Here is a 23,337-nt window from a genome sequence, read left to right as displayed (position 1 = left end):
TTCAAGTAGCAGAACAAAGCAGCGCAATGTTCAGGTGACTTTTCACCTATCATACTTGCCAAGATTGCAAAGCCTTGCATCCAATTGTAAAACGTGCAAGGAATTGCGTGCACGGCACGCTGCTCCTCCTCCCCCCTTTTTCCTTCACCCAACCTAACTTTATCCAAATGAAACCTCTCTAGAGGAATTAGTGAAAAAATGTCCACAAATTCCCGTTGCCATATCTGTTCCTTGACCTCTATATTTAGGTGGGCCCCCAGGGGCCCCTCGAAGCATACATAAACTGCATTATGCAGTATCCGCCAAACTCACCTGGTCCTGCAGCCCCCTCTCATTTGCTGTCTCCGCCCCGTTACTGACAATCAAATCATCCGTGCCCTGTCCATTGGCACCAACTACCCCCCTGCAGAGATCAGGACCCTGGCTGTCACTGACCATGCGTGCCTGTGCTGGCAAATCATTTCGCTCTCCCCCCCCTAGGTAAAGCCCCACTGCCGTACCGTGCCCATGCAGTCCTGGGTTGTGACAAATCCTTCTCCCCTGGAATCAAACCCATCAGCAGGTTCTTCGGAGATTCCCAGAACTCTGTGCCCCCGAGGCCTTTTTGCTGCCCCCTTAGCCCCTGCACTGCACTCCCCACTGTCACCCCTACAGCCCTCCATCTGCCTGCTACAACACACACTTCCCCCCCAATCCCTGAATCCCTTCTACTAGTGTCATGAGAAAAAGAAATCTGCTTACCAGCTCTGCCGCTTGGCCCTGCAGACGTGGATCCAAAAATCCCTGCAGATCCTTCCATGTCATCCTCTTGCTGAGCAGCAGCTACTGGAGTAAAGTGTGCTTCATGCTCACTGTCTTTCCCTGTGGAAAGCAGCTTCACCTCCTCTTCTGAGTTGCGAGGTGCAGGAGCCTCCAGGACTGCCCTCTCCATCTCCATGGTGACATCAGCTAAACTTGTTCCAGATCTCGCGGGACCACGCTCCCGAGAATGAGAATTGCAGGACGCCATCTTGCTTACTGGCAACCCTGCAGCAGACACTGAAGAACGCACTCTGATGCTCCCTAAAGTGCCGGCTGCACCAGGAGACAGGCGGGCAGTTTTTATATATAAAACTTGGCATATAGTTGTAGAGTAGAATGGCTTGTAAATACAATCTAAAACTAACTCAATTTAGTGTTGTTTTAAGAAACAGAATTGCTTCTGCCAGATCCTCTTTCATAGAAGCTCTTAAATCTGACTTGATTATTTTTAGAGCTGAAAATAGTTTTTCAAAACTGACTTGGGTGGGTGGCATTGCTGTTATGGTTCTAGCCACATCACTATTAATCTGGGGATAAACAAGGACGGCTTCTTCTACAGGCAGTTTCGATCAGCCATCATACTTTTCTACTTCTTTAAATTCTTTAAAAAAATCCTGCTGAAATCTCTTTATTTGGACATAAAGTCCAAGTAGGAATCAAAGTCTAATTCTTCATTTGAAGAGGATGATCCTGAGCTACCAGTGCTTAAAGCTTCATCCAGTGGTGGTGTTTCAGGTAGTAATTCCTTCGTGCGAACTGCTACATCATAGAGGGCCTTCTTTGCAGTATCAGTCTGGTCATCGCCCCAAAAAATTCGTCTCATTGGATCAACCTTAATAGCAGCTAACAAGATTTGATTATCCAGTAAGAGATTTTCTCTTTTCTTCATTGAAGATATAATGCCATCAGCTATCACTCCCCACTTTTGTTCAGGTAATATATCAAGCTCTCCCATTTCAAGAAGAATTTACCAGGTGTTCATTCTTCAGATTGAAAATTCTTGGTGACAGTAAAGGTGTTAGAAAGTAGATTTTCCAGTGCTTTTACTTGTGTCCACTGGCTTTCAGTTAATAGAACATTTTCATTGTCCAGTTTTTTAAGAAAATCTTTTAGTTCAAAAAAATGCTTTACCATCAAATAAGTGCTTCCCCAGCGTGTTGTTTGATCCAAAATGGCTCCTTTTCCTGCACGTCTTTTCAAAATGGCATCTCTTTTTAGAGCCCTGGCTGCAACAGTTAATTGCCTCAATTTGCCAATTAGAGTAGCTGCATGACGATCTTTCAATTCATCTCTTATTGCAAGTTGCAGAGTATGAACAGCACAACGCATACGATGAATAGTAGTACGCTTAGATGCTTCTTCAACAATATTATCCAAAATGTCACTATTCTATTCACTTTCTCTTTCTCCAATACTTGCAGAACTGTCTTCCTTTAATATCTGTCTCTCACTTTTTTCATCTACTTTATTCATTTTCTCAATTGTGCTCAACATATTAGAAGCTTTATCTGTCACAATACCTAGAATTCTTTCTTTTAAATTTCAAAATCTTCTAGAACATCCTCCACTAACTTCTGAAGACAGTCACTGGTGTGATGTGCTTGGGTGTCCTTTACTCCCAAGGTTCCCAAAAAAATTGACTCTGTGACGTGTGCATGCATCCATTTTTATGAAGACAAAATGTCCCTTCAGACCTTTTCGTAGTTCTTCCTTTTTACATTTGGCCTCTTCATTTATGTTTAAGTTTCCTTATACTTTCGCTTTCCAGAGAAACACCAAGTTTTTTTTAACCATTTCTCTATTTAGGCCTAAAAAGGCTGGCTGTGAAAAGAAGGATAGTGCTACACTATTCTTTACTACCATTTCAATTATGTGGTTTTTGAATTTTTCTTGTGTTATTGTTATAGTAACTTTGTCATCAGCCCTCCACCACTGTGCTGGACAGTTGACATTAGCTGTTTGTGCTGATTTGGTTCTTGTTTGGTTCTTGCCAAATGTGGCTCTGTGCATTATGGTCTTGTGGTTTGCTCAGATTTAACTTTGCAAACCTACACTATGATGCCAAATTCTTCTCTCTGGAGAGAACATGCCTTTTCCTAGCAACCCTTTCCAAACAAGCCATATTTGTTCAGTTTTATTCTAATTGTACTGTAATGCACTTTAACATTTGACATGTTGACTAAGATCTGGGATGAGCTTTTTTTTTTTCAATCGCTTTTAGAATTGCACAGTGACTTTGGGGTGCATTTGCTGGGACGTTCACTCCTGGGAAGACCTAATTTTAGGATCAGAGAATATGTGCAGATATATATTTTTTCAATGAAAAGCCCTCTTACATCATGTTTGCTGATACTATGTATTGCCTTTTTCATTACGACTGTAAATTTTGTAGACTGTGCTTTCTATGTGTTTCTTTTATGTCTACCAGGAAGTTGTTACCAGGAAGTAAATCAGACCTTTATACTCAAGAAAACACTTTGGCCCCGATTTATTAAAGTTCTCCAAGGCTGAAGAGATTACACTTTCACCAGTAAAGCTGGGTGATCCAGCAAATTTGGAATGGATCTGGTCCAGAATTGAAAACATTTGCTAACAAATACCTAATGACTTTTAGGAAATCCACTCCAGGTTTTCTGTATCACCCGGCTTCACCGATGAAAGTGTATTCTTTCCAGGCTTTGAGAACGTTCATAAATCAGGGCCTTTATGTCAATGATGATGTAGCAGCTAAATTGCCTCTCAGTTTTGCAAATGTAAAATTTAGGCCTGCAGATTCCAAGCATACAAAGCAAAAAGCTTTTCAGTGCTTTTCTACAATGGGTAGTTGAAACAACTAAAGTAGTACAACAGCAGGAAATCCGCCTGACATGGTAGCAGTGTAGCCAGTGATATCAGTTTAGTTCTAGCAAAGGTTACAGATTAGTGGCGTTCATCTTAATTTAGGTTAAGGGCCAGGTATTTGTTAACTGGTTTTCCAATACAGATAGTCCCTGGGTTTCATACGAGAGGTTTGTTCTTAAATTGAATTTGTATGTAAGTCAGAACAGGTACATTATTTTAATAAATGCATATAGGACAGATGTTTGTCTCAACATATTATTAGGCAGCATGGTGTCAATAAAATCCTCACTGTGAGTTAATTACAAACAAAGCAAAAATAACAACATCAAAAAACTTTATGGAGCCTAGACATTCATTAACTTCTGAAGCAAGCTGTGCTTTGATATGTAAAAAGAAACAACTGCAGTTTTTTGTCTGAGTTTGTCTTTGTCATTAAAGTTACAAAAGGTTGCAGAACAGATAAAGACTTCTTCTGCAAGTCATGCAAACCACCCCTGCCCCCCATCAAGCCTCTGTCCTGCACACAAACGAGCAGGGAAGCCCCGTTTGTATCTAGAGGTCATCCTCCATATGTCGGATATCCTTAACTTAGTCAGGGACTACCTGTATATTAATATCAGCGGGTGGCAATATGTATTGTAATAAATCCGGGAAAACCTTCTGTTTACAAGGAATAATTCACTATCAGTAAATTCTATTCTCAGGTGCTTCTCTGTCCACCTAAACCAGGGGTCTGCAACCTGCGGCTCCGGAGCCGCATGCGGCTCTTCAGCCTCCTTGTTGTGGCTCCCTTCGGCTGCCGCGGGGAGATCTCTGATGGGGGATCCCCTTCCTCCCAAGACACTGCGGAGGAGGGGGATTCCCTATCCGGTGTTCTAATGAAAAAAATCTACCAGTGAAATAAATCTACCACGGGGCGTGTACAAATGGGTGTGTACAATGACATCCCCCTCCCTTGAACCCCAATTCCTCTGGAATGGGGAGATGTACAAAACCAAATATGTAGGTGCAAGTGGGGGACACCTGTGGCTAACACCTCCTAAAAACTCCACGCATCAAAAAACCCCTACCCTGTTACACATTGTTGGAGGCTTCTAGCACCTAAACCCCAATTTATCTGGAAACGGGGGTACAGGTGAAAAAAATTTGAGGTGCAAGTATGGGACACCTGTGGCTAACACCTCCTAAAAACTCCACGCATCAAAAAACCCCTACCCTGTTACACATTGTTGGAGGCTTCTAGCACCTAAACCCCAATTTATCTGGAAACGGGGGTACAGGTGAAAAGCAGACTTTCTCAAGCAGACTTGATGCTAGGAGTTCTGAAGCCTTCTTCGATAGTCCCAAATCACGTGCCAAATCACTCAACCCATGCTGATCAATTACCTTCTGAACAGAGTCCACTTCATTTTTAAACTCTTCATCATTGTTGTCACCTAGTTCATCACCATAATCATGTTCTTCAAGATAGGGTAGTGTAACGAAAACCGGCACTGGGATTTCATCTGAATGAGCCACTGGGCGTATAGCCGATGGTAGACTAGCATACTCTATGTTACATTTGTTTTTCTTGTTATATCCTGAATTTTTCACTATACAAAAGTAACAGTCACTGAAATGATCTGCTGGGTCTCGCCAAACCATAGGTATACCAAGTGGCATCTTATCACGTGTTCCCTTTGTAAACGGTAAACCCCTGACACACTGTTTGCACACCTTATGGGGACCCAAGACTTATCTTGATCACCGAGTTTAACTTTGAAATATGCCAAATAGGCTTGCTCTACAAATGTGCTGATGTTCGCCCTTTGACTGGGCATGGTGAAACTGCCACAGATATAACAAAATGAATCAGGGTTGTTTTAGCACTTACAACGAGAAACAGCCAGACATGATCCGAAAGAAAGGAAATACGTGTGTAAGTAGAAAAATAAATTTTGCTTATTCACTACGTAGAGAAGCGCACAACATCCCACTACACTGTCTTGCGTGTAAATGAATAGCCTATACAAATCCACGCTAAAGTAATCCCAAATTATAAGCGGTAGAGGAAAAACCTGACATGATAGATGAAAACTAACTGCACTTTCAGAATCAGCATTTATTTTTAAATACATATATTTTAGTGTTATAAGCCTAAAAATTTATGTCAACAAAAAATTTGTTCCCCAGTGTAATATTCTCTCCTACTCCACCGACTGGTTTCAGAAGCACTAATAATAAACCCCATTGTATTCGCGTTCAGTGCTCCTTCACTGAGTTTAGTGTCAGTAATACCCACTCCTTCAATTGATTTTCAGTGTCAGTTAAAAGCCTTCCATCAATTGTATTCGATGGTTACTTACCCGAACACACATGCCTCCAATGCTTGGGTCTTCCTCCAGGTCAGAACTATATAATCCATGTCAGACAGAAGATCACTGTGCCCCAGCACATAGAGAGTGTTCCAGTGTTTGGCAAACCCATTGCTGCATTTCAGCTGTCCAATTCACACCACTGTTGGATAGCCATGTTAAGATGTATATTACTTCTTTACTGATGTATTTTCTTTTTAGTACCCTGTGCAATATATTTATTTGCTTAGCCATTTGCATTTAGGGCAGATCTAACCTGAAAAAAAACAAAAAGTCACAAGAAGGTAGTGCTAACTGACAAAGGAAACATGAAATGCCTCATTTGTCAAAAAAAGCCTTGACTCCTGGTGGCTTTTTGTTTTGTTCCTACACTGTACAGAATATACAAGTATAATGTAAAGCTCAGCTCTGTAAGCGGTGGTGCTGCATAAAGAGGCAGTCACCAGGGAACTGCTGTGTATGCACAGGAGTTACATAATCAGTGGCTATCCAATGGCTGAAGAAAATTCCGGTGCACTCTTTACCATGGAGTGCACTGGCATTGAAGATAGTGGCTTCCTAAAATGCAGCGATCCCAGCATCCTGGACCTCTCATCACTGCAGGACGGCTGCACACAAGTAAGTCTGTGCCACAATCACAAAGTATGCTGTGCATACTTGCTGATTATGGCAGAAGATCACCACCCACCAACAAGTACACTTTTACTTTACCAGTTAGGTTAAGGCAATTACACAAATAAAGATTACATTAGATTGATCAACATTATTCAGAAAGAACTTTCCACATTCTCACCTCTTTGTATGACAACCACTCATAAGGCTGATTGGGTTTCCTGGATCCTAAACATGGTTCATTTTCTATATAAAAAAAGTGTGGTATAAAATCAGTAAAACTGTATATTACATTCCTAAACTGGTATATAATAAACATAAATAAATATTATATTTATTTATCTTCATAGTAACTACTGTATTATGAATATGTCAAAGTAAATAACACTAGTGGAGTTAATAGGATAAAGCATTATTAAAAAGAATAAAAAAAATAACAATAAATAGCAATCTGATAGAAATAATTTAAATTCATTAAAACAGCCTGTATCTCATATGCTTACATATGTTAGTGAGATTTCCCTTATTTATTGTAGTATCATCACAAGAAATTTCAATGTAACCAAGACATGGGCAGTAATTAAAAAACTGAATTCCTTCTGCAATAGTGATAAAAAAAATCATATTGAAGAACCAATTTTCTTGGGCAAACTCATTGCATAACCTTCCCTTTCCATACATATATTTTCATCAGCCTAATATCCTGTCTTTCTTTACAAGAGTACTAGAGCTCCTTCAAACTAATGCTGATATCTTCCATTTTGACCAACCAGATGATTCTTGTTACACTTACTACACCAGACCTGCTGGCAATGTTGGTTTTAACCTTGCCACAGCAACTACAGCTAAGCCATAGGTTTGAAGCAAATATTCAACGACAATACATTTCAAAGCACAAGAAAGCTCACAGCTAAATGTTGCACCCTGGTATTCTTTATCCAAAATAGGCAATGATAATAATGTAAAACGACAGAAGTGGTCACCAAGATGTGCTATTAGTTACCATTTCCATAACTGAGCATGTACCAAAGAAAATAATAGTTGTTTGTAAGCCACATATTTTTTGTTCTCTTGAGTTATTGTTTAGTATTGTACTGTAACTGCAAATTGATCATCCAGTAATCTGAGCATCTCTCAGTTTCAGAGCAAATTTAAAACAGAATATAGTTTCACTGCCTGTTGAGGGCTATGTACAACTTACTTATGTCTGTTCAAACTGTTTGCAACCAATAATAAAGCTTCGCTATCTTAGACATAGATAGAATTGGACAGCTGTTAAGCACTGTTGGATCCTTGCAGAACTGATCTCTGTACTAAACAGATACATGCAACATTAGTTTAGCATGGTTTTTAATTAGAATTGATCTATCTTGTCATAAATGTTTTGAGAAGAGTGATCCACTTCATTAAATCTTGCTTGCAGACTTTTCTACATGGGAGTCCACTTTCCAAAGACTATGTAGCTAGAAGGAGATGATTTAGTTGAAGTGTCAAGGTTATCTTATCTACCCAGGAAGACAGTTTTAAAGAAAGTCTCAGAATGCACATTGGGCATAGCCTATAGAAAAACCTGTTATGAGAAAAAAAACCTGGGTAGTTATTTTTTACACTTTCTGAACATGCTTGGCTACTGGATGTAAATCATCTGAACTTTACACCTTTATAAGTTAGTAACCTACAACAAGTATGTATTATTATTATTATTATTATTATTAATAATAATAATAATAATACTAATAATAATAATAAAAACATTATTTATTTAGCACCTTCATGGTTTGCAGTGCTGTACATTAAATTGCAATTAACAGGCCGATACAAACAGTGACACAGGAGAAGGAGAGGACTCTGCCCAAAGGAGCTTTCAATATAAGAGGTGGGGGAGAGTAGTACACCCATGAAGGTAAATGTTTATGTTAGACTACCTGACTTCATCAGCATTACTTATGGGTCAGTGGCTTTCTAAGAAGTAATTTTCATTTCAAGAATTATTTGGAAGACACATATTAGCTTTTTTAATCTTGTGACAGGTTCCCTTTTATTTTTTGTCCATTATTCTTGCTCGTAAATGAATTGTGGGTTTAAATAATAAATAAAAATAAATAATAAATTAAAATAAATTAAAGTGTTCATCTGAGTATGGGGTAGTACAAATAGCAGCTAAAATAATATTGCTATAATAAATATTTTGCTGAACATAACATGGCAGCAATTGATGAAACAGAAGTTAAACTCTAGCAGTTGTACATATTACTTCTATATCAAACAATTACAAGAAATCTATGCTATATGGGCTGTGTGAACAAATGACGATTTCATTTATATGGGCTGGATGGACATGTCCTTTTTAAAAGACTTTTCATATGATCATGGAATGTGTCTGTGGGAATTTGGGCTCATCTAGCCAAAACAGTATTTGTAAGGTGAGCTATGAGCTCATGTGTTGAATGAGAAGTCCTGGCTCATAGTTTGTGTTAAAATTTATGTACGGGTAGATCAGGGCTCTGCACTATTTGGGTTTCTTCAATCTGTCAAACTTATTAAACATGTCTGTATGGAGCTGGCTTTGTGCTAAAAGAAAAAGAACCTTCGTTAAAGTGTTGCAGAAATATACACAATTGTCAAATTGTTTTATGGTATCGTATGAACCATAGACTTCACAGGAGAGACTTGAACTCAATAATAAACAGAGCCCTGACTCATTTATTATCCACAGCGTCTTATTATGTGTAAGTCTTCTGTAACATTATGTTACTCCTGCTAAGTGCAGAGAGGGCACACTGCTTTTGTTGCTAGCGTTCTACTTATTCATCAAAATTCCATTTTACGGACAAAGTAAATGTAGGTCATTTGGGAAAGATCAGCTGTAGGGAAGGTTCATTAGTTTGCTCTGATAAACAGCTTGAAGCTTGCAAATGTTTTCATCAAGCAAATATAGAACACTGGCATATGAAGCTAAACATTTTTCTTTAATTACACGCAAGCAATATTCACCTTATTTAAAGTGAACATGTGAATAAGCAAATAAAATAAAAAAGCTGCAATGTTAACAGCAGCAGGTAGTGGATAGAAATAGCTCATACCTTCTACTGCACAAAGTCTCACCTTTGCATTACCTGAATCATTCCTAAACTAGATTTAGCCTGATAGGTCAACCATCAGGTTAACCTGATATGATAGATGTATAGATAATAAGTTGTGTGAATACATTACCATGTACCTTTTTTTTTTTTTAGTATTGCTTAAAGACATGTATACACAGGCTTTAAGCCAGTAGTCGCCAACCTTTTTAGACCCACGGACCACTAAACACACAGGCTCCTAACCGCATGCGTGGAGCCGTGTGTCATTTAGAGGGGAAGAACGTTTCCCCAGAGTGACGTCATGATGCCAGATCCGAAGCCTGTGATGGGAGAGTAGGTACCCACTGCTTTGAGCCTGCAATGTCTCCAGGAGACATGGTCTGCGGCTCTGGACGCCCCCCCAGCAGAGTCAGGAGATGGACCCTGTGGGGGGTCGTACCGGCTCGAGCCGCAGACCACAAAACATTTTCTGCCAGACAAGCAGTTGGTGACTGCTGCTTTAGGCCATGTGTACATCACACTTTTGCAGAACATTTGAAAAGGTTTTTTTAAGGGTTATAACCTGTCCACAAACTTGGTGGTTCATGGAATAAAGTGGGCATACTGTATGAGTGACAAGAAACATTATAAAAGGCTTTAGAAGGGGTACAGTCTAATAACAAACAAATATGATGCACTAACCATCTTCCCTGACAATTGAGTTTTGTAGCATACCCTAATATGTTGATAAAAAATATTTGGCCCTAGAATATACATCTAGATGTTAAAACCTCTATTGAATTTTTGTATAAAATGGCAGCAAATGGTACAACATTCAGTATGGCCTACCTCTATCTTGGCCAGGAAATACTGGACTACTATGCCTGCAACTATATTTCCAATTACTATGGAGTGGTGAAGACTTTCCCTAAATGCACTGCTCAACAGTCAAATGACGTGTTACAATCTGACTGAACAATCCTTGTATTCCAATTGTGTAATTTGAGGACACAAATAAACTAACAAATACATTTAAAAGGGTGAAGCCCTGAGGCATTTTTCTACACTCAGGGGAAAGAGTTGCATACACAGTGAGATTGGGACTCTTTTTTTCCCCTTTACAGCAGGCTACGTCACTCAATTTCGCACCTGCACAGTGCAAAATCAGGTGACGTAACCAGAAAAAAGAAGAAGATAGTGCCTGGCGCTTCCTCTGTGCTGGGATGAAGGAGAATTTCAGGACAGAATCCTGATTAAGGAAAGCACCAGCGCGATCGAGGGATCTGCAGAATAAAAGGTAAGTGTAATTTTTTTTCAGTTTAGTTCTGCTTTAACAGGCCAGCTCTTCGAGATCTTACCTGATATGTGTAGTCCCCTCTGGAACACTTCATACATTGTCCTGGCATCATCATAGTAGTGTGTGAGCAGCTTTGAGCCATCTCCTAACACAGAATGACGGGCACCATCTCCGCTCTACAACACAAAAAAATGGCTGCTGAATTCAAATGATGTCTTTTACAAAAGTGCCATCAGTAATAATAAAGTGTACTTGCATGTTACTAAAATTGTATTTAAAACCTAATTCTCTGCTTATGCCTTTTCTATACTTTTAGACTAGTGTAGTGTTGACATTACTTTAGTCTTGGTTGGCTGTGTAGTGAAAGCATAGTCAAAAATAAAACATGAGTAAATCTCTGTAAAACCTGATAGTAAAACTTGACAGTGGTTAAAATCCTTCCCCAGTCTAAAACAAAGATAACAATAATGCATAACAAAATATAAAAAATTATATCACATAAATTAAAAAAATATTTTAGTTGGACAACCTCAGCTTATGCATTTTTTTGCTGAGCTTTAAAAATAGCAGTAATAATAATTACTGTCATTATCATCATCATTTTAGCAAACAATTCATAAAGAGAGGCCCGCAGCAAATGAAGGATAGACATAGAGCCTACATGACAGGGTGCGAGGCATACCCCCGAGGGAATAAGTGGTAGGGAGAGAAATAAATGGCTAGGGGGTGGTTAGGTAGGAAAATGATTAGCCAGATAATAAAGAGAAGTGTAGGAAGGAGAGGGTTAAAAAGGGGTTGGCTGTTTTTTGGGACCAAAAGTTTCCGGCCCACCCATTCCTAAAGCAGACCAAGGGTTTTTTTTTGGTTTAGATGAAGCGGTTGGGGTCTTGGAAGGCAAAGGTCCTCTTCGGTTTGGGTTAAGTTTGGTGTAGGGATCCTTGTTGGTGGGGTGCCCCTTTATATAAGTGTCCCTGAGGCGGTGCCGGGCAGCTAGGGGCCAGTGTGGTGAGGATTGGGGAAGGCAAGGGTTCTGTTCCGTGAAAGTTTTGGTATGGGGATGCTTGTTAGTGGAGTGTATATTTAAATAATTAGCAGGTATGGACCCCTAAGGCAGTGCCGAGCAGATAGGGGCCAGTGTGGTGAGGTTTGGGGAATGGAAATCCTGTTGTGGTGTGGACTTTGCTTTCCGAGACCTGAAGCATGATTGTTGGGGTTTAAAACAGGGGGAATGGGCTTACAAGATATGGGATTTGGTTGTATGATGTTAAGAGTTAAAGCGTACCAAAACTCAGAATATGCACTTTTCATAAAAGGGTAGACAACCCTTTTATGTAAGATAAAAATTCTGATTGTTTTTTTTTTTTTTTTTTTTTTTTTTTAAAGTGCAGCCCCGCCCCCTTAATTCTTGACTGCCTAGGCGATAGAGAATGAATGGGAGCGCAAAGCTTCCAGGGATACCTATGTCATGCATCCTGGGAGGCTCTTGGGTGCTCCTTCTGCACATGCCCGAGCACCTTGGGGAATGCACCGAGGGAGCCCTTTAGTCAAAAAGGGTAAAAAATTGCCGATCTCACGCATGCACAGTGCGATCAGCAAGTTTTTTCCCTAAACAATGTCACCTGATCAGGATTGAAGGTGAGTATTTTTTTTTTGTTTTGGTAGGTTTTGAGTTTACTTCCTCTTTAAATTGTTAATTTATTTATGTTATGTTAATGTATGTTTGTAATTTTTTTTATAAAAGTGATTGTTATTTATATTTAAATCGGGTATTTATTTAATATGTTGTTTAACTAAATGGCTGCCTCCCAGCCATTTAAGTCAAATTTAAGTGTTAGAGTGTTTTTGGAGGTGGAGGGTGGGCTGGCAAGCAGGAAGGAGGGCAAGATTGGGGAAAAAGGGAAGGAAGGAGCAAAGATCTGAGCTACCTTGGTCAAGCAAATTCGTAGGGTAGAACAAAACAAAAAAGAAAAAATGGGGGGAGGGGAGGTATAGGTAAAAAGTTAACCTGACAGGGAAAGTGAACTTAAGTGATTAAGTAAAGGATTGAAACACATTCAAACTGATGATTAAAAAATGTTAGTAATCGTCCCTACCGCAACTTAAATATGAAAATCACCAGATATTTTTTATTATGACAGTATTGACATTTGGAGCCTGATTCAACAAGCAAAATCGGACGTTCTCTCGCGCATTCCTGCAATCGGAGCTCGTCAATAGATTTATCAACCAAATTCCAGACGCTGGCATATTCGCGTGGAAGTTATTAACCAAAATAATCTCTCCGCTGGAGACATGCATCCCTGGCAGTTTGACACTGGCGAGCTTGCATTAAAAGTCACTGTTCCCCTAAAAAATCGTTCTTTCTAATGGCACACATCTTTCACTCAGCCCTAAAAAAAATATTTGTAGTGTTCAAATGTTTAAAACATCTATATGAGCTAGGAAAATGGCATATTTTAAAATGACTTATTATTTTCCGGTTAGGCAAGAGTTAACTGAGTTCATAGGCGCCTGTCTAAACGCTTACGATGCTGTATATATATATATATATATATATATATATATATATACACACATACACACACACACACACATATATATATTTACACATATATATTTGTATACTTCAATTATTTTATCTATATATTAAATATCTGTTTACTCGTGTACAAATCTAAAGGATCGTATCAATAAATGAATATGGAATGTCCAACTGCAAAAAAAAAAAAACAGCCAATTTTGACAGACTGTGCAAGTGCTAATTGCAAGCAAATTTGTATCACCTTAAATCACGCCTAAATTTGAGCATATATAAGGGTGTTGTCTAACTTGCTTTTTCCCTTTGTCTTTTTTTCCCCTCTTTTCTTGGAGGGGCTGTTGTTTTGTGTGTTATCCTAATTAATCTATGTTGTTGCATTTGATACTTTGCTTACCCTTTAGCACAATTGCTGTTTTTGTTTTTGAAACTTTGAATGTTTCAATGTCCATTTTACAATTTTGAAGTCCATGTTAATGCTATGTTATTGTGTTTGTGACCATATTGTTTGATTGCAAAGTTCTGCTTATATTACCACTTTTCAATGTTTGTCCTGCATAAATAATTACTAATCCAGTTTTCCACCCTTGATAGGTCAAAATTGCATATTGGTTTGGTAAGTATTTTTGAATGCAATATTTGTTGGGCCATTTTTGAACTATTTTGGCTTTATATGGAAGTGTGGGTTTACATGTGTTTTGTTTGTTCTTTTTAATTTTTTTGTCAAGTAAATTTAGTGGTGTGTGTGTGTTTTTTTTTTTTTTTGTATATTGCTTGTTTTTGCTTCATGTGCACTCACGCATGCATGTATGTATAGACATGAGTGCACATGAAGCAAACTATGTATGTATATACCAGCTTATGTTTAAGCATATTTGTAAATGTCCTAATATTTTCAGGTTCGGAAAGAGGTAAATGATTTTAGGGTGTTTGATGTGATCTACTTGCAGGTAGTTAACCTTTGGTTGACCTTACAGAATAAAAAAAAAACATGAAAAAAACAAAAGGGTTATGCGCGTACTTATGTGCTAAAAAACCCGGCTGTTTACAAGCGAGTATTGATACGCATACTGTAGGTGTGCGTGCAAATGCATAGTGTACGAATGTTTTCCAGTAGGTGTGAGAAAACCCGGAAGATTCATATCTTAGTTATTAACAGGCCCTGCCCGTTGTTTTCAGAGAGGGACCTGAGTTTTATTAATCAGGTAAGTGTATTTTTTTTGGGGGGAGGAGGTTCTTTTTAGTTGCATGCACATTTAAATGTGTGTTTATGCATCATGCATGCACATTTAAATGTGTGCTGAGGCTGCTTCTCATATTTTTCAGCCTAACAACTCACCATCTTTAATCCTTCAGATGTTCTAAAACCTTGTTTGTAACAACTTGAAATTTTGAGAGTACACTGAGGATCCTACTAGCTAATATTAAACCACATTTCTTCTATGGTGGTTGCTGTTTCAAAAGCAAGTGCATCTAGGAGGCAAAAAAGCGGAGGTGAAAAGGTCCATTTATGCCCCCCCTGGGCCACTTGCCTAGCAAGGAGAATTGGGGTGTTACCCCTAAATTTATACCTACATTTCAAGAAACACCAATTTTTTGGGAATGGTGAGGCGCATAAACCAGAAAAGGTAGGTTCAACTGGGGGACAATTGCTCCTTGATCTGTGTGTGGGCCTGGTGGTGGTGTGTGTGCGTATATACGATTATGAAAAATCTTCATGATTCTACGCCACTAAGCTCAATCCTAGGTAGATCATTTGAAGAGCACTAATTAGTCTCCTAGCTATCACGCCAGCCTGAAAATTCTTTGTCCGGAGGACAGTGGAAGCCTTGTGGGAGAATGTCTTCTGGATAGATGGTACCGCAATACAGATTTTTGGGAAGGCACATCATTCAACCGTCTCACATAGATAGTGTGTTTTGTATTCCTCCCCTTTTTTGTTGCTTTTCTTGTGGCAACCAAATAAATACACATGTGCTGCATTTTGGGACATAATGCAACTGTGCTTATATTTTTCACCTAGATTGTATGTATGTCTGGCACTTATGCTTCACTCAAACTAAAACAGGATGAAGAGAATTTGCATCTAGGAGCCCAATTTTTTTGTTTACAATGATGTAGCTATGATTTAGCTTTGTGTGGTGGAATTCTGAAGATTCTTAGTAATAGTATACACATACATATCTACACACTTTAGTAACAGTTCACAATTGTTTGAGGTGTTTGTTGTAAAAATAAATAACATTTTGTTTATCTTTTTCTTTAGACAATGCTTATGCAGCAGTATGATCAGCAGCCGTTCATTTATGCCAAGCGCCGGATTGTGGAGATGCTGGCAGACAGGCTATGGACCCCTGCAGGTACACGGCCAACAGTAAGCCAAATCCAGCATGTTCGGAGCGACCTGAAGCAGAGGAGACCGGATTTCCTTTGCGAAGTGGGGGACCACATCCTGTCTGGTAAGTATTGCATTTTGTCTTCTCCTCTTGTTAGGGTGCGGTGTTTTAGAATGTTATTGGGTTGTGGAAAGTACTATTGTCTGCACTTAGAACTGTTTGTTTATCACTTCCTAGATTTTACTACCCTTATTAATTTTGGATATTTGTGTTTGTTTTTTTGTATGCTGATTGTAGAGTGCCTATTCAGGCGCTTGGCTATACCACAGGACGTAGAGGAGGGGTCATCTGCTGTGGAGGGGTCGTCCGCCTCGGCAGAGGAGCCCACCTCGGAGGAGGAGCCCACCCTGGAAGAGGAGCCTGCTGTGGAGGAGGAGCACCCCGCGAAGGGGCCTTCGTCTGGAGACGAGGGAGAGGAGGCGGGTGAGACCGGGGACATTGCCTGTAAGCCAACCTTCCAATCATCTTTTGCTCAAAATGTTTTTTCCAAAACACATTCACACACTACTTTCACCAAATCAAAATATCGACCATGATTTCATGTAGCTTCAGGTCATTAATCTAGCATGAATTAAAATAGTCATGAGTTGTTCAATTGTACCTTACTGGAAAATGTTTAAGCCCAATTTTTGGACATAGGCCAAAAGTATCAGTTAGAAGTTAGTAAGCATTAATCTATTATCCTTGACTAAACTTAAACATCTTCTTTAGTCTGGACCAACCACTTTTACTTTTGGTGTTTGTTTTTCATCTACAGTTATTGGAGTGGCCTTGCCACCATCTCCTCCAGAGGACACAAGTTCCTCATCTGAATGTAAGTTATTCTATATTTTATATATTTTGAACATTCCTTTAGGACCATGAACAAAAACTAGGATATAGTTTGTTAGGACTAGCTCCAATAAGTATTATTATGAGTGTATGACTAGCCACTAGCGCCAAGGGAATAGTTTGTCCCTAGTGAAAACCCACAACCTTCATTGAGAACAAACTGCATCACTTTCGTTCCATTGTCATAACTAGCTTGGCCCCAGGAATCAGCTTTCTTTCTTGTTTTACTCAGTGTAAACAGAAAAACAGTCATACCTTGATGAGTTATAACTTGCATTGTTCAGCACTGTGCAATGTTAGCCCTGTGGGTCGTGCCGGCGCCGCTGCTCGGATTTTGTGTATGGACTTTTGCCTGATTGCCGCCTGACCTTGACCTCGGATCTTGTTCATGGACTTTGTCTGATTGCCACCTATCCTATACCCTCTTGGCCACGCAAGCCCCCTTGGTGCTTACACAGAGTACCCTGACCCCACTGGTCAGCTGCCACTGACCCTAGAATTGATCTGGAGTGGCAACTGGCAGCTACCCTGCGGCCCAAGCCTATCCTCCCCATCAGAGGCTCTAGTGAAGACCAGCGGTTTAGTTACGCCCCTCCGGAGCATACTCAAGTCAGTGGGTCCACACCCGCGTGCATTACATGCAATTTAAGAGCTAGCTGCATATGATACTGTTACATTAGCTCAGTACTTTCCTCTCTAATTTTTTTGTCTCCTTCCACGTACACAGCCAATTTAAGATCGATGGAGGCAGCCAGCACTGAGGAGGTTCCATCCCCGGCGACATTGAAAGACATCCTCCTGGTAAGTTTCTAGTTGAATTTGTTTGGCTTTTACAAGGTCCGTACTTTTCTTAATGTTTTTCACAAATTCTTCCGGTTAATATATTCTTTGTTTTTTCTTCCCCCACCAGGAAGTAGACAGGATAGCCTGTATTGGCTTCACAGGAGGATGTCTGCCATGGAGCGTCAGCTGAGCGGATGGCCCTTCCACAGGGTATGCCCAGGCACTACAAGTTATAAACCCCCCAAAAAAATTGTTCTGTTCAAAAAGATGTACATATGTTTTTAAAACCTTTTTATTATTTTAAAATTTGTATATTCATATTTATAAATTTTGTTCCAAAAAATTCAATTGGGGGGGCAGAATTAATAAAAAAAAAAAAATCTAAGCAAGATTTTGTTGTCTTTTTCTTTTTGTTAATTGGTTTCAAACAAAACACACACATTTAAAAACATCCTCGACAGCTTTCCTTCACATCTTTGGTTCTCCTTTACAAAACAAAAACATCCAAAAAAATTAGTTTTTACACAATGGTTGTTTGAACAGTAAACTATCTCACATGCTCTTGGCCTACACCAACCGGTTTTGAGTCGGAGTTGACACCATTCCTGCATTCCTTTCTGGTCATCTCCTACAGACTATCATGTAACCTTAAAAGTAACATACTTGGGTATGATAGATATGTCCTCTTCAAACTAAATGTTATTGTAACATCATTCAACAATGCATTTTGTATACAATACACAGCTGAACTCCTTAGTGTATATATATATATATATTTCAACAATACCAGTAACTTTGCAAATTCTTTAATATAAAAATTAAAAAATACAATAGCACACCAAAACATGCACAACACATATGCATGAATTAGCTTCATGAATTAAATGCAGGATTATTCATGCATATGTGATTTGCATGTTTTGGTGTTCGCATTTGTGAACGTGTGCCAAATATGCGCCTTGGTGTTCGTGTGGGTATGTGGTAGCAACTGCAAGCAACAATGTTTGGTTTCGATTCTGCCTGTCCTAAACAAGAATGAAGTTTACATTAAGTCACATCAACTCGTACTAGACAAGCAAACTTCCTTAATTACCAGTCCAGTTTAAATAGTAAAAATTAAAATGCATATGTATTTTTATACATTTACATTTATTTAGACATACACACAAGCGAAATCACTAAATGTTCCTTGATACATGTATTCTAAAATCTTTGCCAAAAATCCTTTAATAAAATATTGAACTAGAATGAAATTTAAAGCAAATCAAAAATGGTTGATCGCACTTTTTTTTTTTTTTTTTACATTAATACTATTGTTTGATGACATAAAGTATACTGGGGTGTAGATACATGTGTCGAGCTTCTGCGTACTCACTTGGTAAATCAGGCCCTTGGTATTTGTATTGCCAAAGGTATCCCAAATTCCTTGTTACTCTGATCAGTCCACCCATAATCAGAGCCCAAAGCACTTCCATTTAAACAACAGACAAGGTCAGGTTGGGACCCTGGTCAGGTGCCCAAATCTCAAGTGTCCAAAATATAAGTGCAATGGGAATTATTTCAAAGAATTGGAACAGATTTGGACATATAATTTGCAGAGTATAATTATATCTCCTGCCTTTGGACTGATTTATCCACCTGGACTCCAACATATCCTCTGCTGCTGCTGCTACCATTCTAAACTGGTATTTCATCAAACCATCTCGATCCTCCTTAATCGCGCAGCTGAAATCTAATCGCCTTAATTGGCAGATTCGCGCCCCCTATTGCTTATTATTATGAAGGCAGGAATCCGGCTGGCAGTGAGGCGAGTGTACGCGCACACTCGAGTCCGGACCGCGGTAAACCGCGATCGCTGGTCGCGCGTACTTTCGCGCTTCCAGCGAGCGCGGATTTTATTGATGAATCAGGGACATTGTCTCTCTGCTCCTTCACTCTCCTTATTTCTCTGTCTGTGCTCCTGCACCTTTCTACTCTACCGATACTCCCTGGTGACATCTCACCCAACCCTGGTCCCCCACACAGCCTCCACTTTCCATATACTCTCAGCAGGACACTCCCTTCTCCTAACCTCATCCCCATTCACCCTACCCATAAGTCCTTTCCCCCTCTCTCTGGCAGTCTATGGAATGCCCAATCTGTTGGCAATAATTTAACCTCCATACACAACCTTCTCCTTTCTAAGTCTCTGAACTTTCTTGCTCTCACTGAAACTTGGCTTTCCACCTCTGACTCTGCCTCTGCTGCTGCTCTCTCCTATGGGGGCCTGCACTTTACACAGACCCCTAGACCTGGCAACAAAGTAGGGGGTGGTGTGGGTCTCCTCCTCTCACCTAACTGTACATACAGAGTCCTGACTACCCCACCCTCTCTCATTTTCACCTCATTTGACGTCCACTCTGTCCGACTCTTTAGCCCCTTACCCCTCATTGTTGCTGTTGTCTACCGCCCCCCTGGCCCAGTATCACAATTTTTGGATAACTTTGCATCCTGGCTCCCACACATTCTTTCCCATGACCTGCCCACCCCTCAGCTTGGTGATTTTAATGTTGCAATGGATGAGCCCAACCTTCCCTCCTCAGCCAAACTGTTATCCATTACCTCCTCATTTAGACTCACAGCACATCAATGGCCCCACACACATAGCCGGACACGCTTTAGACCTGGTATTTTCTAAACTCTGCAACTTCACCCTCCTTTGACAACTCACCATTTCCCCTTTCTGATCATAACCTTATCACCTTCAACCTATCAAACCCTTGCCCTCCCTTGCCACATCCCAGACTTGGTCAATGGCAGAGAGATAACCTTAACCTTGACCACAACCTTTTCTCAAACTGCCTTGCGTCCCTAACCCCCTCCCTCTCCAAAATCACCTCCCCGGATGAAGCTGCCACCATGTTAAACCACTCTCTTTACCTTGCTTTGGATAATGTTGCTCCTGCCACCTTCCACTACCTCCGCCCTGCCAACCCCCGACCCTAGCACAACAATCACACCAAACAGCTACAAAAGACTGTTCGTGCAGCTGAGCGCAAGTAGAGGAAATCTGGCCCCAGCGCTGACTTCATGGACTACAAAGCCAATCTTCAAAGCTTTAACACAGAGCTCACTGTCACCAAGCAAAATTATTTCTCCGCAGTCATTTCCTCTCAAGCTTCCAACCCACGCAACTTCTTCTCTACAATTGACTCCCTCTTAAACCCCACACCTGCTCCCCCCACAACACAACAACCCCACAATCATCACTGGCCTCCCTCAGCCCTGTTACTGTGGACAAAGTCTTATCCCTTCTCTCATCATCTCCGTCTACTACCTGTCCACTTGACTCAATCCCCTCTGATCTACTCCGTGCCCATTCCTCCACCCTGGCCCCTGCCCTAACCAAACTATTCAACCTCTCCCTTTCTACTGGTAAATTCCCCTCAGCTTTTAGACATGGCATAATTCTCCCTATCCTAAAGAAACCCTCACTGGACCCCTCCCTACCCTCCTACTACGGTCCTATCTCCCTTCTCCCATATGTCTCAAAAACTTCTAGAACGCCTTGTCTACAAAACACTCACCCATTACCTGACCACCTGAGCACCCACTCCACTGAAACAGCCCCTACTAAAGTGGCCAATGACCTCATCAGAGCTAAGTCTCAAGGCAACTTTTCCCTGCTTCTTCTCCTTGATCTTTCCTCTGCTTTTGACACTGTTGATCACCCCCTTCTAATACAAATCATGCGCTCCATTGGTATCAGTGACACTGCTCTCTCTTGGTCTGTAACAATGAGTCTTTTACTTCTCTCTACTTGAATTTTGGACCACTCTTTCTTTGCCAGCTGTTCCAGGTCCCCCAGATTTAAAGGTCTGTGTGTAATACACTAAGCATGGAGAAAAGAAAGGTTAAGTTAAGGGTGTCAATAATTTTTCCCAGTTTTTTTGTGTTTTTGCAGTACCAACAAAAGAAATAAACACAATACCAAAGCATGTAATTACAACAATTTTCTGGGAGAAGTGGTGCATTTTTTTACATAAATGCAAGACATGCAATCCGGGTGGTTTGACCTTGTGGACTTGAAAAAGGGCTATGCATTCTCTGTTATATTCCACTTATTTGAATACATGCTAGTTTTTTGGCTTCACAGCTGAGCACGTACCCGATGAAAAGAAATAAATATCCTAAATGTGGCACTCTTCTACACTCCACCATCATCCTGATCCACATGTTCACATACATCTGAATAATTATAGACAAAATTGTTGTTTTGAGTCCCAGTTTCACCAAATCTTGGTAGGATATATGAAAATGTTGCAAACAACAAGATTTATTGCTGCATGTAAAAGAGTACTGGTTTCTAGCTGTCATTTTTGCAGTACAGTTTAACATTATAAAAATTGTAATTGGTTGCTTTGGACAAGAAATTTTATAGGCTGAAATCAGAAGAGAGTGGAAGTGTAAAGAGCAATAAACTAGGTGTGGAGGGATACATAACGAATTAAAATAATAGTCACAAACTGTATAGCACAACCTGTTCATTTACCATATATTTAAAACCAAAGTGTTTTATTTTTATTCTAGAATGGTTTACGTAACTGTCTTTTTTTTCTCTTTATTTCCAGTTGAGTGTTTAAGCATTTCTCTGTAAATGTCTGTTAGCTGACACGAATGAAAAGGTATTTTATTGTGACAGTGTCCCTCCTTTCCAGTTTTAGTAAGTACTGTAAATTTTTTTAATTTTCTGTCACTTTCTGTTCTGCTAATAATGATTAGAATTGCAAATAAGCTGGTGTCAGTAAAGGGCCCCATTCAGTCTAACACCATCTTTGGTAGACAAAGGCTAAAGTAAAACCTGATAGGGGTTTCTAACTGTTAACTGCGAAAAAAGTTTAGCTTTAAATATCATGTAACTTGTACAGAGTATGATTACCTCCAGTTCTTCTGACTGCATTAAAAGGTTACATGGTGGTTTCACAGCTTTGGGTCGACTTGCAAGCCAGAATGCAATGACTGCAGCAAAGGCACCTAATCCCAGTAATGTGGCTGCTGGAACACTGTGAAGGAACTGATTGAAGTCATCAAACTCTAGTAGCCTCAGGCCCTGCAAGATCTCTTGTGCTTCCATCTTGTTAATTATGGAAACTACAAACTCTATAGGATAAAAGACAACAGAACATATTAAGTGTCAAATACCCACTCAAAATTTTTTTTTAATTATTGCTTTAAATAAAATACTGTATACCAATGGTGCCCAACCTTTTTTCATTTGGGGGCTGCTTTTGACATTGGGTTAAAATTTGCAGGCTACAATGCAAATAAATGTTAAAGACGTATGTTTAGAACTAGAATAAGTTTTAATTTAAAATTAAATTAAATTGAAATTTTTCTAGTTACCGTAACATATATGCACCAAATAAAAGAAATGACAAATCAGCCATGGATAGATAGCCAAGGGGTACATGTTCTTACTACTACATTTCTGGTCCATACATCTCCCGTTCCTGAGAAATTAGAGTTTACAGAAAGTAAGTGGCCAGATGTGTGACAGGTAAGCCTGGTATGATAGCTATCATTTTTTTTCTTGTGAAGGAAGGAGCTGCAGCAATAAAAATTTAGGGGGAGTTAGCCAGAAGAATCCCCCACTTTTTATACATTTTAATATACCTACAGCTCCCCTTTCAGCAGAAATTGGGATTCAAACAACATTTATATATGTTGTTTGAATCAGATATTTATATTCTGGTATTAATTGAAAAACATAATAAGACTTATTGAGCTAGACATGTGAGGGCACTATGATATAGTAGGAGTGATTAAATTTTAGTGGGGGGGGGGG

The 23,337-nt window shown here is 39.7% G+C and overlaps 1 protein-coding gene across 9 annotated transcripts in view; it reads right to left on the bottom strand.

Moving 5' to 3' along the window:
* ACSL6 (acyl-CoA synthetase long chain family member 6) overlaps nt 1-23,337 on the bottom strand; it is a 243,000-nt gene that overhangs the window by 94,523 nt on the left and 125,140 nt on the right. For 7 of the 9 annotated variants that reach the window (XM_072400825.1, XM_072400824.1, XM_072400828.1 and 4 more), the window contains exons 2-4: nt 22,432-22,652; nt 11,029-11,143; nt 6,790-6,854 (exon numbers count right to left, since the gene is read on the bottom strand). In XM_072400825.1, the coding sequence (XP_072256926.1) occupies nt 6,790-6,854; nt 11,029-11,143; nt 22,432-22,652 (401 nt within the window). Of the gene's footprint in view, nt 1-741; nt 898-6,789; nt 6,855-11,028; nt 11,144-17,953; nt 18,253-22,431; nt 22,653-23,337 lie in introns of those variants that run through there. The other 2 variants (XM_072400831.1, XM_072400832.1) reach the window with 2 other exon arrangements.

Source organism: Pyxicephalus adspersus, chromosome 2, assembly GCF_032062135.1.
Source record: "Pyxicephalus adspersus chromosome 2, UCB_Pads_2.0, whole genome shotgun sequence".
Taxonomy (NCBI): Eukaryota; Metazoa; Chordata; class Amphibia; order Anura; family Pyxicephalidae; genus Pyxicephalus; species Pyxicephalus adspersus.
The sequence above is the reverse complement of the archived record's forward strand: the minus strand, read 5'-3'. Positions and strand labels throughout refer to the sequence as shown.